Source organism: Aphis gossypii, chromosome 2 (genome assembly GCF_020184175.1).
Source record: "Aphis gossypii isolate Hap1 chromosome 2, ASM2018417v2, whole genome shotgun sequence".
Lineage (NCBI taxonomy): Eukaryota > Metazoa > Arthropoda > Insecta > Hemiptera > Aphididae > Aphis > Aphis gossypii.
In genome coordinates this window covers 35325097-35343617 of record NC_065531.1, presented here as the reverse complement: position 1 = coordinate 35343617, position 18521 = coordinate 35325097, and the positions used below count along the sequence as shown (strand labels likewise).

The following is an 18521-nucleotide window of genomic DNA, read 5'->3' as shown; positions in this document are numbered from 1 at the left end:
AATCTAAATTTCATTAATAGCTTATTAGCAGTTAAATTTTCCTAAGTGATTTAATATCTATTTTGTAGATTATTCATAATAGGTTGGATAGATGGCTTATTTTAACAATCATTAAATGATAGTTTATTGTACGTTTCCATTAAACACATTATAATTCAAAATTAATTACTATATAATAATTATAAGTTACAACACAAATAAATGAAATAAAAATAATATTTCAGACATTTTATTGAGTTATAGAATTAATTATAGCTATAATATAAAACATTAAAATACATAAATATTTTTAAATACCATAGTAGTTATTTAAAAAATTATAAACATAAAAGACTATAAGTTTGGCATAAATACATTAACATAATTTTTTTAAAGTGATTAGTACAATTTAATTAGTACTGAATACTTAATTTAGCTTGTATATCATCTAGAATTTGTTGTAATTCATCGTCATCAAATCTATCTTCCAAACTAGGAATAAGTGATTTAGCTTCATCAGCGAGTTGAGGACATAAATTACCAATTGATGCCAGTTCAAACTTGTGCAATTTTTTGCTGGCAAGTAAATTCCTCACAGCTACAATGGTTTCTTTGTTTTTGAACTTGGAACACTGCTCTGTATACGTCAGTGTTTTATTAAACACTTCCGAAAATTCTTGTTCTTCTTCGGCACTTTCATTTTGATTCTTGCGAAATTTTAACAACATATTAACCTATAATCAAAATTAGATTATTAAACTTAGTTATTAAATGTAACGTTTATAAGTTTTATGGGTTTACTTCGGAAATAAGTAAGGTTTCAGCGTTTTCGAATTCTTTTGGAAATTGCAACAGCGCGGCGTCTTCGTCTACAGCAGTGTTCGTATGTTGTGCCATAGTGAATATTGATAATGATGTTATAAAAAATCCAGCGGTTATTTAAACACAGAAATCAAAACATACCTATATAATATTTGTATGTTTTGCTATTTATTATTTTAGTTTCAATTTTTAACTTAAAAGTTTTTTAAATTTTAATCATATTATATTTGTATTAGATGCCGAAGATAACAGATAATACAAATGTAGTTGTTACCAACATGTTTTACAATATAAAAATATTGTATCCTTTCAAGTATTGAGTATTCCGACAGCGGGAACAGGGAACATAGTACATACTAGCTACACAGAATTTATAGATGATCGTCTACTAGGTTTGTTCTTTGTTACTAGCTAGTATATCATCTTTTAGTCCTATTGGGATTTTTTTTATGAAATTGTAGTATTGATCGATCTTTAATTTAATGAATATGAATCAAATACAAAGACAATTATTCAATGTCTCATTTCAGCTTCCACCCGGCGTTGTCTATAGGTTGATATTTAAACTTACTTATCAATTTACCGTTTTAAAGTTAATTCTTAGTCGAGCATTATTTAGGACGTTTAGGTCAATCTATAAAATAACTATAAATGCATATAGTCTGTTTAAAAATTTAAAATAGGCTTATCTTTACTCCAGTTAGATGTTATTACAAATTAAAAATATTTTTGAATATTATAATTTGCAGTAAAACCTCAAGCCGGAAAATTTCTTTAGTCTCGTTTTAAATATAACATGAATTCATCCCGCTAAACGGACACGTTTTCGTAAAAAAATTGGCTGAAAACTCCCGCCAAGACGGAAATATAATACGAAAAATCAAACTAGAATTGCTGTTAATTTTATTTTCGTATTATGGATATTCTTTACTCTATAGTCTAAATGCAATGCCGTAGTTTTATATAGTAACATAAATTAAAAACCTTTAAACAGTTCAAACATTTAAATCCAAATAAATACAACACTGATATATTTCGATGGGAAAAACCTCAGTAAACCCAAGTTGATTCGGTGTGGTCAATCGTCAATATGGCTGGTGTACATACATTGGTGAGAGACAAAACGGTCAAGCTGGCCAGAGTTGCTGGTGGCTTCATTAAAGGCTTTTGCGTTTCTTAGAAACTAGCTTAATCCTAGGTTGGAGTACCCCTATTTCGGCCACCCCATGTCTATGACGGCACATGAGTAAGTCACACTCTTTGTGCTCCATTGTTACAAATGTGAAATGTGTGTATCTAAACTTAATCTTCGTCCCTTTCATCAGTTATGAAAGTAAATAAAATTATATTAATTAAAGGAATCAATCTGCGTGTGACAACTAGACAGCTGTTTATTTATTATATTCTTTTACAATTTTATAATACAATGATATGTCAGCGTATCATTAAAATATTCAAGATGGTATCTTCAATGCTATTGATGTCGATCCAGAAGAATTTCTTCACATTGATGAGTGATGACAAACTAGAGATGCAGCACTCACGATTCGGCTATATCCATGGTTAAGGATCAAGGTGAAAAGGATGAAGAGACTGACAATGAAGAATCAGAAAATCTGTAAGACTACAAAACTATGTACTACCTTAAGGAAACTGTAAAATTTCTCCCAAATACTGTTAAATAGTGAATTTTTGAATTTGACTTCAAGAGCCAAAGAGTGTAGAACGCAACAGATTTTAAAGTAAAAAACAAAAAACAATTTCTGATTTTAAATATATATGTTGCTAATTGCTATTTATATACTTGATACAAATAAATAATTTTTATTATTAAATTTAAGTAATTTGTATTTTGTAAAACGATTAAAGATAAAAACTTAAATGCATTTTCTTGTTATTTATTAATTTTTTTTTTTTGAATCCCGACGAGATGGAAACACCTTTAACACGGAAAAATTGTACAGTCTTAAGCGATTCCATCTTATCGAAGTTTTACTGCACTTAAATTATATAGGACAAATTATTAAAAAATTTAAATAACTAAGAAAGTGCTAAAATGTATAACAAATTTATTAAAGTAGGATATAAATTAAAAATAATCAAAAACAAAATTTACATCATAAATGAGGTCGATCGCATTAAAGGTTTGAAATCTGGTATGTTAGACTGCTCTAATGTATTAATTGAATTATTCGTCTTATTAATTACAGCCTGTGTTGATTGATTAGATGATGTCGAGGCATAAGCATCAACTACTTTTATAAGACTTATTTTCACTACTTTATACAATACTACTATTAATGATGTTTGAAGCAACAATGCTCCAAATCCCTTTAACAAGCCTAATCGACCTTCTTGTGCAACGGTTGTTGCCAAGCAGTCTAATGGTCCTTCATAACCAGTTAAAATTGGCATTACAGAAGTTCCAGTATCTAGATTATCAATAATAGTTCTTGTGCCTTGTAAATAAAGGCGATGCATTATTAACTCCAGAGGAAAAAGAACAGCATCACTGACTGCAGAAGCTGTTAAATCAGAAACTGCTTCCAGTCGTTCATCAATAGAAGATTGACGATCAGAATCTTTTGATACAACTTCAGTTTTGCAAATACGTAGCTCATACAAGATTAATGCATGTTTTACACTTTTACTAACTAATATATTAGTTATGTATCTTAAAACTCCATATGTTACTGTGGGCACAACTATAATCCAAACTGGTAACATCCGACCTATAAAGACAAAAAATATACTTATTATGCATTATTTTAGTTTATATAATTTAAATTATAAATGTAATTATTATTAAATATAGCTTAGGAAATTCCATAAGAATAATATTCTAAAGTAATTATTATTTAACTGAGATTTTAAAGATAAATAGGAGAAGATTTGAAAAAATTATAACAGCAATTTGTTTTTAATTGAAAATCAAAAATAAACTATAGTCTGTCCAGCAAAAGAACGCGCCAGTTCTGCGCATCATCCTGCACCTTCCTGCTATAGAAACCAGTTACCCTAGGGCAGGGTGATGTATGGGAATGCGCAGAAAAACCGATTTTGGTCGGTCTGCGGAGCGTTCTCTCGCTGGACAGAGTATAGAGTAAAAATCAAAAGAAATGTATTCAGAAAGTTTCATTCTAGTTTGATTAATTCAAGAAATGTTTTAGTTTTTTAATCTTTTTTGGTAATAAAAAGTTCTAAATTTTTCATTCGGCAGTTCTATAAGTTACATATTTAAATATTTTATATAAGTGAACATTTTAAAACAAAATATTTTTTATATAATATCTAAATGCTGTATTTTAATTTTAAATGATTTTAATATAAGTATACATTACGGTTATATTATATTTTTACTTTTAGTAATCAAACTGTTAATATTTTGTATAATATTGACATATTATTGGTATTTAAAGTTCATAGATTAATTTAAGTAACATACCCTTTTGTGGACAGTTCCATTGAAGAAGTCTGATAAAACCTTCTTTAAAGACATCATAAAATGCAGTTTTTTCACTAGCAATATTACTTTGAACAGTTTCTACTAGACATGCAGAATAAAATGGAGTGATTATACTCAAACTTGCACTGCAAAAACATATTTCATAATTTTTTATAACATAATTACGTTTTAACAACCAATAGGACTTGGATGTTTATGCACTTAAAATAACTTAAATATCTATGCATTTATATTTTGTACTCTAAAAATCAATAAAATACAAACACTTATAAACAAATGAATACATTTTTAATTTTTATACATCAACTATTATACATTTTTAGTATATTAGACTGCTGATTTGTAATAAGTTAATAATAATAAAGTCATAATTACCATTTTAATAAAATATGTTTTCCAAAACTTTTTGAATTATTTATAGAATCAGTATCTCTGAAAAATATTATACAATCAAACATAAGTATTAAAGATTATAAATTTATAGGAATCAATAATAAATTGATATAATTTACTTTGGTAAATCAAAAAGTTCTGACAATAATGCTTCAATTGCCATTGTTATCCCTTTGATTAGTAAAACTGTTCCAAATCCTTTCCACAAAACACTAATTCCTTGACTCTTGACAAGTCTATACACTACTGGAATTAATGTAAATGGAACAATATGATAACGAGTTGATGCATAATGTAACTGAAACGAATAATAGTTTTATAATTAACTACCTATTAATTATTAATCACAAATAGGTACTTAACTTACACAAATTGAAAATACTATATTAAAAACATAATTAAATCATTAAATGAGACTAGAATATTATATAATAAGTTTAATAAAGTATGCATGAATAGATTTGGGCTGTGAAGATTGTATATTAAAAGTTTGTTAAAGTAAAAAGCTAGATTAAGATATCTATTATATTAATATTTAATTTATTAGGTATAAAAAATATTTTAAGTAATTCATAACATTTCTACTTAATATTTAGGGATTGGTTATGACAAAAAAAAAAAAAAATAACATTGAGGTTGTATGTGGAAAATGATCCGTATCTTTACTTTAATAACTCATTAGAAAATCATATTAATTTAGGTTAGTATAAATGATGATGATTTTATCAAAATACATTGAATAAAATATTTTGAAAGGTATTAAATTGAATTATTAATTTATATTAATATATTATATTAATTAATTATAATATTATATATTTATTATAATATTATATATTAATTAATATTAATTTCATATGTTGGACATTTTAATTGAGATTTTTCTTTTGCCCTATAATCCTTATATACAAATATAACTAGGGTATGCTATTATAATAAATGAATTAAAATTAGAATTGTCTTTTAAGTTTAAAATAAAAAGAAACATACCTGGCATTGTCTTCGCAATACAATAAATGGATAACTCACAACGTGTTGTAATATAAGACATGTTGGTTTTATACATTTATTCACAGTATCATTGACTAGAATATCTAAATAAAAAATACCAGAAATAATATTGTTTAAAACGATTTTAATGTATCTATCTACTCAGATACTTTTCAGTTAAGTTTGATTATGGAATATATTTTGATATAAATTTGAAACAACCTTTGTTCTTAGACATTTCTATGAGTGTTTCACGGTGATGTCGTCTCATAACTTCGGTGTCATCCAAATTTGGCTGTGAGTGGTGTTCTGATATACTTCTCGAAGGTCGGTGTCTTTGAAAGTCCATATTGAATGATTCCAAACCGGCCATGATCCAAAATAATAAGTTAATTTCTTGAATTATTTCATTTTACAAACAAATCATAATAAATGAAACAGCCATGACAATAGCTATATGATGGTTATTCCGATTTCCGAATTCAATTTTCATTTATTTTTTAACAGATGATAAAAATTAAAAATGATAAAAAGTAAAACTTTAACACAAACCCATTGACCATTAAAAAATCAATGACCATTATAGACCATAGTATATATTTAGTTATGACTTGTATTATAGTATACCTATATAATATATTATTATCTATGCAGTTCGGCCCGAGATAACAGGCAAAATTCACATATTATATAATATCACTTGTGAAATTGTGATCGATGTTGGTCACTCTGTCGAGTTCTTTTTAACATAAAATGATAAGGTATCGAAAGAAAAAAGAGAGAAAAAGTATAAACAACCGACGGCCGATGAGCGGACATTATAAAGTATTTAGTAGTATAGTACATAACTATTTAATTCGTTAGTTATTTACTACACACACATTCTTAACGTTATTTCTTATTAGTTAATTAAAAATTGTATATTTTATAAGATTCCTTTTCGTAAGTACTCCAGGAAGTACACACGTTTCGAAACTTTTTTTCGGTTTAGCATAAACTAATAAAATATATCATCAACTGTCTGACCCTAGTTGAAATTTCCATTTTCGTACCGTTAGTTTTCTATTTTTGATTTGATATTGCTGCTGTATTTTTTTTCATTGATTATGTCAGATACGAGTAACGTCAACAGGCTCGAAGAACTCGGCAAAATGAAGGTAAGTGCGCCCGTGGCTGTAAGAAACGTGTTTTTCGTCATCAATGATTGACGACTATTTAATAATTATTATTTGTTCTATTAGTGAAGCGAGTTATCAACTACAATGTATAATTGTTTTCTGTTTTCCTTGTTTTTATTTGTTTGTATTATATTGTTATGGCTGTTAGGGGAATTATGATTCTAGATGTTCTATCAACTGTAGCAAGCTATAATTTCGCTATTCATTCCTCTCAGAAATTTCTCCTTTTTTTTGGTATTGTGATTTAAATATAATTTATCATTAATTATAGATAGATGTTAATCATTTCATTTACTACAGTTGTAGATAGATCCAACAAATTATATTTAATCAGTGTAACCATGTATTATAAGTACTCAATTTAATACACTTAATTTACCTGTTATTATAACTTGATTAATCTCTACTCAATAAATTCAAATGTAATACTTTCAACTGTATAGATATTTGGCTTATGTAATAATTAGCCTCAATCTTTTTAATTTGATATATAAAATTAGATAGGTATTTTATAAATAATAAATATTTTAAATAGTTTATTTAACAATATTATATCATTCAAAATGTATATGGTCGTTCTTATGTATGTAAATAGGTATATAATTATAAATTATTATTTTATGTTTAATAATTAAACTAAATAAATGTATTATTTATAGGTCAACGATTTGAAGAAAGAATTGAAAGCAAGAGGCTTAAGTACTGTTGGAAACAAACAAGAACTCATCGATCGCATGGTTAATCATTCAGAATCTTCAGGTTTGTTTGGCATAAAAAATTTATACAAGATAGAAGGTTTAGAAAACCAACGAAAATTCAGTTTTAGATATCGAGGACACAGTGCTGGATGAGCACGACATTCTAGATGAAGATGACGCCTTAGAAGTAAGTATTGTTAATCTAATTGTTCATTGTTAAACATACTCGTATGTACTTATTTTATTTTATTTTTTTTTAAGGATGATTTGGGATACTCCGATATTGATGAATCAAAAGTTCTAGGTGATATTGCTGAGAAAGAAGAAAACAATGTGGGAAATGGCAATATTCATGAAGAAAAAGAGGTTAAACAGGTATTTTATTTATCATGGTTTATTTAAAAAATTTAAAGCGATTTATCAGGATCATGAATTTAAAAAATAATAAATATATTAGTCTTATGGTGAGATATTTTGAATATTAATATTATTTTGGTTACTACTGTCTATTCATTGGTTTATATTTTTATATATTTGTATGCAATGAACAATAACACTAAATTAATTTTTGTAGCTTGATATTAAGTATTAGGTAAACAATTTTAACAGAAAAACTAATAATAATAGACATTTAAAGAGTTTAAATTAAGTAAAATATCATATTTGCTTGATAAAATGTCAACATCCACAGAATCCAGCCAGGCTACTGTCTCAGGAGTTAATTTTACAAAGGAATAGATGCGACAACAAAATAAAAATAGTACCTCTTTTAATTAACAAAAATTGATTAACTTTTGATTTGTATTATCTTAAGGTAATACAACCTAAAAAGGTAACATTAAAGCGTACTTCTGTAACTGTGTTGAATGGTGATGGTATTAAACCACAAGAAGAAGAGAAAAAAATTGAAAATAATGAAGAATCAGATGTTAAGGACCGCATCATTAAATTAGATGAAGTTGAAACTATGAGTCAAGTTGAGGTAAATATTGATATATGTTTATTTTTTTATTAATGAATTTTAGTATTCAAATTACTTATAGAGAATACAAATGAGAGCAAAGAAATTTGGAGGTGAAGTATCGGAGGACAAAAAATTAGCCCGACTCATTAAATTTGGTGCTGTAACTGATCAAGTATGTAAAAAATCACTATTGTTTATAAATTTATTAAGTTCAAAAATAAATAATCAAAAAAATATAGGGTAGAGCAGTGGTTTATACATTACAGTAAATAAGTTGAACTGATTTGTTACTAGTTTAAAGTTCATGATGTTTAGTTTTACTTTATCAGTAATTATGTACATGGGCCTGTAAATCAATGTATTTTTGCCATTATGTGTTTATTAAATCCAAATCCATTGTAAGTTGTTTAATAAAAATGTTGTACACGTTCTCCCAATTAAATGTTATTTGACTTTTTTGTGGATTGTTTGAAATCTAAAGTGTTTATCAACAAGCCACATTATTAAACTTAAATGAAGACATTAGACCGAAAATTACAGCCATCAATGTGCACATGCTACAGAGTTAGTTAAGATATTTTTATTTGTTAGTAACTATAAAATATAATTTTTATGCTGAATAAAATAGAATTTGTTTCATTACTTTGTCTCTAATATCTAGTTTAAACTTCATTTAAAATTTTTAGAACCCACTGCCCTACTCGGTATAAAAAAAAATTAATGTATTTTCCAATTTTATATTATGTATATAATTTTCTTTCATTTTTGTATCTATTAAAATATAACTCACAATAGTTAAAAGGCCTAATTCAGAATGCAACTTTAAATTAATAATCAACGAAATTGTTCTGCTATATGTTTCGAGAGTAACTATTAACTAGTCATTGTAATAGATGTTTTGAGTTTAAATTCAATGATAAATTATTGTGTATGAAAAATGATTCTTAGCAGTCTATTAGCTTATATTTCTAACAATACAGTAGAATCTTGGTAATCCAACATATATCAGACCACGTGACTTCCGGATTAATGGGAGCTCACATAAAAGCACATTTTTAATGTGTCCATAAGTTTTTCTGCAATGTTAATTCAACTACATGTTAACTATTGATATTAACACTGTTGTAATTATAATTAATTATGTTTTGGAAAATTTTAATATTTGTTACTGTTTTTTCATTGAATGCCCTTTGTTTCACTTTTTTCCCTTATATGTCCTCAGATTTGTTAATATTTACTCATATGTGCCTTAAGTAGGTAATCTGAAACATATTGTCAATGTATCAAAAATCTACGTTTATTTACTAAAATATGTGAAAGAAAATACATTTCAATTTTTTTTTTTATTTTTTGTTTGTTTAATTAAATTTATATACTATATATATAGTTTATATGTATACAGTAGAACCTCGATTATCCGAACCTCCGTTATACTAACTCTCTATTATCTAAATGTTATTTAGTTTCAATTCATGTATCCGAACGTTTTCTTATCTTAACTTTTGTCAAAACAAATAATAATACATATGTACAATAAAATAAGTCTATACTATATTTTAATAATATGTATTCTTAATATAATAATAATATGTAATAATATTCTATATTCATCGTACAAATAATATTATTTTTTTAAATTCTATTATCCGGACTCTGTATGGTCCCAATTAATTTGGATAATTAAGGTTCTACTGTATTAATAAAATGATTGTCATATTAAAGTATAGTATAATCTATAATTACCATTTTAAATTAGAAACCAGTGGCCAATGCTGATAACGACAAATTAAAAATGAGAGCTGAGAGATTTGGTGAAACTGTTTCAAAAACTTTACACGATGTAAGTATATTGTAATTTGTTATTAAGTTTTCATTAAAATTAGATATACAGATTTTATAAATTGTATGTGATAAAAATGTCGGGATAATGTAATCTCCACTATTTTTGTCCTATAAAATTTGAAAGATTATATAATTTTTAGATGTTGTTTAAATTACATGTATAAATTATGTGTTGTATAGAATTTAATCACTCAATTAGACTTGGCTTACAATATTAATTGTAAGTCTCAATGACTTATCTGCTATTATTATATTCATTTAAAAGAAACTTGTAACAAACCATATTGAATTTCAGTCTTTTTTAAATGTTGTTTTTTTTTTTTTTTAATATAGAGTGAAAAAGAAGACAAACTTAAAGCACGTGAGCTTCGCTTTGGTTCAATTGACAAAACTGTATTAACAGCTATTAAAAAACGTACTAATGGCGATGTTGGAAAACAGAGGAATTCTCGAGGCGGTAAAAGAAGTTTCCCATATAAAAAACGGTATTAATATTTACTTTAGTAATGTATTTACAAACTGACTGTATATTAATTTTTTTTTATATTGACTCCCATTATAATCAACAAATTCCCTTTAAGTTTTTATCTGTATCAAAATTGTTATTAGTAGCGTATCCGGATTTATTATTACGAAATAAATTAAAGGAATTTGTACATTCCTTTATTAATCTGAAAACATTTAAATTAATTTAGTTTTACTATACAATAAAATAAATTTCTTTATGTGTGTTTAAAATACTCAAATTTTAGTAAAAAATAAAAAAAAATATATATAAATGATTTGGATGATAGTTATTTTATATTCTTGTAATTTATGATGATACATTAGTTAATGTGCAGAGATCTTATCAACTAGTGAACCCTGATCGTTGTCGGTCCATAACTGGTTTCTTCTAAGGTTCCTCTTTAACATGAATAGAATATAGTGGCATTTAATTATTGGTGTTTATGCCTGGGAACTAAGCATTTAAAAGTTTTTGAAATATATATAGAAACCAGTGATAACTGAAAATGTGACTGAGACACAAAAATATAGGTACCTACTTAGCGTTATATATGATTTATTAATATTTAAATATTAAATAGTCCACAACACAAAAACTGGTCTCAACTTACTTAAGCCGCATGCCATAGTTGTTCTGTTAGCCATTGGTTCTTAAACTAAACTAGTTACTCTGCAGTCGAGTGTTTGTATATAAATAAAAAGAAATGTAATATAAAGTTTTATTGGCTGATATCAATTGCCGATAATTTTTAAAGACTTGAATAAAATCACTTATCTAAAATGTCTCTACTTAAAATCGTCTTCTACTAAAGGTTTTCCTTAAAAGTCTGACAATTATTTTTATCGTTTAGATGACCACTGACGCAAAACAACTGCTTGATATTCATGACGGTTAGGGATCATCTTATATGTCGTTGACTAAATAAAGTTTGCGATCTAATTGTTTTAATTAATCGTATTTAATGAATAAAATTGTTGCACCGAGTGATCCATTTAACATGGGACACTCATCAATCATCATTATAATAACTTCAAAAGAAACAAAACTATTTAACAAAAATATTTATCTTTTAATATTATTTTGTTATGAGGATATAATATGTGATAATTATTTGAAAGATACTATAATAACACTCATGAAAAAGAAATTTTAGTGGAAATTAAAAATATTTCTATGATCTAATAAATAATATACATATTTTTTAACAATTTAAAATGAAGCGTGTATTGTTTTATCAAAGAGGGTACATGAGCCTTTTTTTTTAGTAGAAAACTGTAAACTTCAACATTTAAAAAAAACTACTTTTTTGAAGAAATATTTAAACCCCAAATTAAAATTTATACATCAGCGTCGTGTAATGTAGTTGCGGCATTGCTCCTTACATTTTTGTTTTATCAGGATTTAAAGTTACTTTTTTAATACTTATTTTTTATACTCTGGCCTTCACTTTATTAGTAATATAAAAATTAAAGCATATACAAAGTGTGATCAAAAGTCAACACAATTATTTAAAATAATTATCAAATGTTCTTGTTTAAATTATTTTTGTATAGTTTATAAATTGAAAATAATATCACTTCTAACCCCTTATTCTAAGCATTTGAAGTGATGGTGTATTTGCATGACAATAGTAAAGACGAGTACAGTATTGAAACGCCGAGATCTATGATAGCGGACTAAAATCACTGAAAGTCGTTAGGTATTCTTATTTGTTATTACCGCGTATTGACAAAATGATTGAGTTCTGTATATAGATGTGTGCCTACATATTTGATATTGATATTTTGTATAAATATCTCTGACAGATTTTCATTTCATGTATAGATAATATCCAACAGGTGGTTTTTTTTTCTCAACATGTAGTTAAAATATATTTTATAAAATTGATAAATGTTTCAGTATTGTTTGTGTTTAAAAAGTACCTAACTATCATTTCCACTCGACGAGGAAGTATAAATACATCGAGCTTGAACAATGTGTAATGAATTGTGTGACCATCCGGGTCACAGCATTTATTTGATTCGTATTGTCAGAGTTATTTTTTTTATTTGTATTGTGTGTTATAAATAAAATAATTTTTATTAGGTATCTAAGATCTTTCCATGAAACACGGTGCTCAGTCAGTCGAGCTTAAAGTACAAAATTCAAATGTTTATAATCGTATATAACCAAATAGTTATAATAAAACACCAAACAATGAGAAAGAGAGACACGGCATGCTGTTTCACTAGAATTTCGATGTTTTCGAAAGTTACTTGAAAGAAAAGCAAATTTTTAACTTAAACAAGTAGTGAACGTATACATTACTATTATACCTGGTCTTTGTTAAGTCGTTAAGACAATTTAATTTCCTATTTTATAAACACATTTGTAGTTATATGCGTACACATCGTACAACGTTGTAGTTTTGTACATATCTAGTTTATAAATATTTATAGTTGAAATAATTTATTTTATTTATTAATGCTATAATAATAATAATAATAATAATAATAATAATGATAATAATAATAATAATGATAATTACAATAAAAATTTAAAATCAATAATAATAATAATTATAACAAAATTGCAGAGCTAAAATTAATATAATAAATGTTAATGTTTAATAATAATGATACAGTAGTAAACGGCGAACGTGATCGTTGTGTTTTAAAAAACATTATAAACATTTTTGTAAATATGTTTTATTGAATGTATAATATTATTATTTACCTGCTAAAAAATTGATAGTATTTTACTAGGAAAATTGTATTATTAAAAAAAAAAGCATATAATATTTATTATTATGTATAATAGTAAACACAATAAGCACCAGTCTTTTTATAATATTTTATATTATATTATATAATGTAGACTTGTTATTTTTTTTTCAAAAATGCTATTAAAATACCAAGAAATGATTTATTTAAATTGAAAAATGATTAACTTTTAGTAAAATGCATACATATTATAGTATATACGTATGTCGTTTTAATTAAATTTTTTATTGTAACTGACCGATCACAGTCATTGTTAAAGAGAGAACAGGTATTGTTTGAACTCAATTTATTATATTTTATATATATATATATATATATGTATGTATATATAAATATACAAAAACATATATAAACGCCTAATGATAAAAATAAAACAAAATTTTGTTTGACTAGAATAATAATAATAATAATAATAATAATTTAATAATTATATAGGTTAAGTATTATACAAGTGTGAGGTGAAAGAACAATATATAATATAAGATACTTTAAAAATTAAAAAGAAAAGAAATTATTTTACAATTTAATTTACATAGGGTACAACACGCCTATAAAATATCGTACGAATAATAAGTAGGTATTAGAATTCTTTTCTAAATTGATTTTTTTTTATTTAACAATAAAAAGCATTTTATATCATTAAAAAAAAAGTATGATATTATCGCAATTTAATTTTAAATAGATAAACACGAGTTTAAAGAACAAAAATGTATAAGCAGGTTCTATATATTATATATAAACCAATTGGTTGTATTTCAAACAATGAATTTGATAATAATATGATAGATATGTGTTGTAGTTTGAATAATTATATATTTTGTGTATGAAAAGTTAATACGAAAAAAAACATTTTACGAATTATACAATATAATTTAAATAAAACAATTATTGTAATCATGTATTAGGAACATATATATATATAAACAAATATATATATATATTTATACATACAACTGTAATAATATATGTTTTTGTTGAAAGTGAATCAAAAAAAAAAAAAATATATATATATAAATCTAAATTACTTCAATTATGCGCAAGTCTTTTTAAATATCAGTTATAAAAAAAATGTATATATAGATACATGGAAACAATAAATATTATGACAAGATATAAGAAACAACTGATTTATGTATATTTCCATAGGCCTAAGAGAGAGGTAATAATATTATTGGTTTAGCGTTTTGTACGAAGTATTAATATTATATAATTTTTACGAATTATTGAAAAAAAGTCAATTAAATGTAATTAATAATTGGTATTTTTTAATTGACTACAAGTAATATTGATTATTGTATGTATATTATATATATTATATAAAGATGGGTATAACTACTAAAAATGGGTATAAGTTTAAAAATATGGCATGCCCAAGCCAAAATTACTGAATATTTCTTTTCTTAAATCTTGACATCTTACATAATGTGCAAATTATTTGAGTTTTCATAATAATTATAAGTGCGTTTTAATTTGTTTTTTATTTCACACGTAACTTTATTACATTATAATATTGTATTTATAGTTTTAACTATACATTTTGAACTATTTTCTTTATGTCTTTAAATATAGCTCTGTTGCTCACTTGTTTGTTAACAGAATTTAAATCATACTGCAGTATTTTATATATTATTTGTGTTCCATAATATATATATATAAATAAAGATTTCTCTCTCTCTTTTTCTATATATATATATTATTATATACACACACATATATAACCGTAGATAATATATATAATGTAACGATATTATCAACTTTAAAATCAGTCAAAATTAAAAAAAAAAAAAAACAAGATAGAAGGAAAGAAAGAAAGAAAGATAAAAAGGAACAAAAACATTGTTATTATAGTGGGCCTCTTCGTTTGTTCTGTATGACCGTCGATATATTATCGATGGTGATCGGTTATTTACTGATGGCGGACGGCGAAAACGCACTGCTGGTGGATGCTACCGATGCTGACCGATGCGAATGTACGTTTTGCCATTTATTGTCACGCCTGTGCCATACTCTGGTCTCTTCATACTGGTGTGATCTAGGAACTCCTTGTCTATAATGGTAAAACACGAAAACAGTTATGCGTTATGTCTTCAATCTGTCTGCGTGTGCGTGTGTTGTGTGTACAAAGACATATTCAGAATTTTAACTCCCTAGTGCTTTGTGTGTTGTCTCTCTCCTCATAATACACTTGGTTGTCAATATTTTTAGCAGAAAATAAAGAAAATGGATTTACGATGGAAAATTAAATGTGTGTAATATTGTATGATGTACATTATGTATTAATTCAATACATTTCATATTTAATTTATAAAATTTTAAAGCACTTTGTTGAAACGATTTGACTAATTAGGCTGTATTTTTTTCTCGAGAAAATTGAATCAGTATTTCATAAACTTCAAGGACGTGTACAAGTTAAAACAAAAAAAAAAAAAATAAAACCATATTAGTTATTATGAACAAAGAGTGTTAAGACTGAATCATGGTGTTCTTGAACACAGGGATGTACCTATATTGCCTATACAATACGCCGTGTAACGCTTGTCCGTGTATACGTGAGCTATGTATTATTATGCATTCATGAAAGATCCTGGGTTAAAGTGTATTATTTATTACAATATATTTAAAATTTTAAAATTAATCATTAAAATATACATACATTTTCCACGATTTTATCATTTACGGGGTTCATTTAAAGCCTCTATGATTACCTTATAAAGCTATAAATTATAACAAAATAACTGATATTGATTTTGTTAAAAATGGGTATGTTATAATATTTATCATACTAGATAGTTTTAAAGTTAATAAAAAATTATATATTTTACTATCGAAAAAAAACTACCATCTAAAATGATTTAAGATTTAAAACGCATTGTCTATTTTATTTTTTTGTTTCCTCCCATAACCCCCACTATAGCAATGGAATTTTTTTTTTTATAATTGCAACGAGTTATGAACTCTTCAAAACATTCAAATATTTAAAATTGTCTTTAAATTATTGATAATATTAAGTTTAGCCGGGAAATGCATTTTATTTCAATACAATTATCCGAAGAACTACATGCAGGCAAATATAACTATAATAAAATATTATATTATAATGTGTATTATTAAAATGTTAATAATTATTACGTTTTATTATACAAAAAGTATAATAAATTTAACTCTTATATTATATTATTATAAAATGACATTAGAGAATTTTCAGTGTTAAAAATTGGAATTGAGATATATGACCGTATTAAATATATAACTTACTTGTCGATGTATTGTACGAGTATAATATATGCAATGCAAGCTGCATCGTCACCAAGTAAATGCACAGTAGGGTTCAACACTGTAGTATTAATGCCTCGATTTTTACCTAAAACTGTCAAAACGGATTCTATACACAACCTAGTGAACTATGTGCTTGTGAAGAATCTTAATTTCAATAAAAAAAAAATAAAAAATAAATCATAACTATACCATGATCGAAGTAAAACTTATGAAATTCCATGCCCTCTAATAGATTTCCAAGTGCTTCTGGTTCAAATGCTGTCATGTGCGGATCGCAAATTTTCCTAAATAATATACAAACAACGCACATAATATATTATTTGTGCACATAACAGTTATGTAATATTAAAAAATAATAAATAATAAATATATTACACAATTAATAATATATAATCAATAATATTATCACGTTTTTATTGGATTTTACTACTGCTATAAAAATATATCGTTTCGAAATTATTTCTATAACCAGGTGCATAGTATATAAAAAATAGAATCACAGTTGTTCACATTACTCATTAGATATTTAAATATCTTTAAAAATCTACAAATTAAATACCAATCAACGTATATAGCTGTAGTGTTTCTCAACCTTTTTAGTGTGGTGACCCTCAAAATAGGTATAAAATATGGTAAATTACTTTGCGACCACCCTATGTATATTAAGTAAAAATTTAAACAATAAAAATATCATATCATTTATGATTAATTAATTAACCAAAAAATTATACTATTTATAAATACCATGTGTAGTACCTGATTTAAATTTGTTACGGGTATAAGTATTTTTTTTTATTAAATAAAAATGTTTATTTTGTAAATTATAGTTTTATTATTTTTGACCTACGTGACCCCTAGTTAAGATGATCACAACCCTAGGTTGAGTAACACTGGTATATAGGACTATTTTTGAACTTCAAACAATAAGAAAAAAAGATGACTGTAGAACTAATATTTTTATTTTGCTTAAAATTTAACTTTGACATCTTCTAATAATTATTTAAGAAAGAAAAAAATTTTAACCTTTCGGTTTATTGGCAAATAGAATAATAATGAAAAAATGATGTATACATAATATGCGTAAACGTACAATCGACATGTCATATTTGTTATTTAATATAATTATCATACGTACGTATATCCTTCGAAATCAGCATTGTTGATTGATTCAATAAGTTGTTCTGTGATTTTAACGATTTCTTGTTTGCGTGCTGAAATAAGACCGTTAAGATTATAGGCTGTTATGATTACGTATAACACACTGCATTGGTTAATGTTTAGTATCGGTAAATCCGACAGCGGTATTATTTTTATTATTTATTCTTTTACATATTTTAAAAGATATTTCAACACTGTCGTGTATAAAATATTTTATTTAATATCAGTTTAATGTATGTAGATTATAGGTATATTATACAAAAGCATTAAACGCAGTACAAGTGGATTAATAAAAAATAAAGTATGTGAAATAATCATAATATATACAGGTATTGTAATATATATATATATATGTATGGGTACTATGTAATAATCAAAATGGGATTTCAACAGAACTCGGGTATAATAAGTATAACAATAATATATACATTTTAATATTACCGTGTGGGAAAATGTGATTTTGAAAATTGAATATAAAATACTAT

General features: G+C 25.4%; 4 protein-coding genes across 4 annotated transcripts in view; 1 reads left to right on the top strand and 3 right to left on the bottom strand.

Annotated features, from left to right (window-relative positions):
- Window positions 1-213: 213 nt before the first annotated feature.
- On the bottom strand, window positions 214-1035 carry LOC114126948 (DNA-directed RNA polymerase II subunit Rpb4-like). The gene is made up of 2 exons (XM_027991009.2): window positions 781-1035; window positions 214-713 (listed from the first exon to the last, which is right to left on the bottom strand). The coding sequence occupies exons 1-2, from the start codon at window positions 874-876 to the stop codon at window positions 393-395; spliced, it is 417 nt and encodes a 138-aa protein (XP_027846810.1). The 5' UTR covers window positions 877-1035; the 3' UTR covers window positions 214-392.
- A 1818-nt stretch (window positions 1036-2853) lies between these two features.
- LOC114126820 (mitochondrial outer membrane protein SLC25A46-like) lies at window positions 2854-6227 on the bottom strand. Its single transcript, XM_027990846.2, has 6 exons — window positions 5873-6227; window positions 5651-5754; window positions 4780-4958; window positions 4643-4699; window positions 4247-4392; window positions 2854-3533 (listed from the first exon to the last, which is right to left on the bottom strand). The coding sequence occupies exons 1-6, from the start codon at window positions 6021-6023 to the stop codon at window positions 2914-2916; spliced, it is 1257 nt and encodes a 418-aa protein (XP_027846647.2). The 5' UTR covers window positions 6024-6227; the 3' UTR covers window positions 2854-2913.
- A 212-nt stretch (window positions 6228-6439) lies between these two features.
- LOC114126828 (SAP domain-containing ribonucleoprotein) lies at window positions 6440-11114 on the top strand. The gene is made up of 8 exons (XM_027990859.2): window positions 6440-6807; window positions 7488-7587; window positions 7649-7713; window positions 7788-7901; window positions 8341-8508; window positions 8570-8662; window positions 10247-10330; window positions 10666-11114. Exons 1-8 carry the CDS (start codon window positions 6757-6759, stop codon window positions 10822-10824), a joined length of 834 nt encoding a protein of 277 aa, XP_027846660.2. The 5' UTR covers window positions 6440-6756; the 3' UTR covers window positions 10825-11114.
- Window positions 11115-13871: 2757 nt separating this feature from the next.
- The window catches only part of LOC114127462 (calcium/calmodulin-dependent protein kinase type II alpha chain), a gene marked incomplete at its 5' end in the record, with an annotated part of 34597 nt that continues 29947 nt past the window's right edge, over window positions 13872-18521 (bottom strand). The window contains 4 exons of the mRNA XM_050201703.1: window positions 13872-15649; window positions 16858-16984; window positions 17068-17162; window positions 18014-18089. Of these exons, the coding sequence (XP_050057660.1) occupies window positions 15505-15649; window positions 16858-16984; window positions 17068-17162; window positions 18014-18089 (443 nt within the window). The remainder of the gene's footprint in view (window positions 15650-16857; window positions 16985-17067; window positions 17163-18013; window positions 18090-18521) is intronic.

Bases quoted from the DNA above. Each gene is read 5' to 3' on its own strand.
- LOC114126820 (XM_027990846.2), bottom strand. From the start codon at position 6,023: ATGGCCGGTTTGGAATCATTCAATATGGACTTTCAAAGACACCGACCT. The intron at 5,755-5,872 runs GTTGTTTCAAAT...TTTTTTATTTAG, and splicing joins AGAAATGTCTAAGAACAAAG to ATATTCTAGTCAATGATACT. The intron at 4,393-4,642 runs GTAATTATGACT...ATGTTTTTGCAG, and splicing joins AAACATATTTTATTAAAATG to TGCAAGTTTGAGTATAATCA.
- LOC114126948 (XM_027991009.2), bottom strand. From the start codon at position 876: ATGGCACAACATACGAACACTGCTGTAGACGAAGACGCCGCGCTGTTG. The intron at 714-780 runs GTAAACCCATAA...TTTTGATTATAG, and splicing joins AAACCTTACTTATTTCCGAA to GTTAATATGTTGTTAAAATT.
- LOC114126828 (XM_027990859.2), top strand. From the start codon at position 6,757: ATGTCAGATACGAGTAACGTCAACAGGCTCGAAGAACTCGGCAAAATG. The intron at 7,714-7,787 runs GTAAGTATTGTT...TTTTTTTTTAAG, and splicing joins ATGAAGATGACGCCTTAGAA to GATGATTTGGGATACTCCGA. The intron at 8,663-10,246 runs GTATGTAAAAAA...ATTTTAAATTAG, and splicing joins TTGGTGCTGTAACTGATCAA to AAACCAGTGGCCAATGCTGA.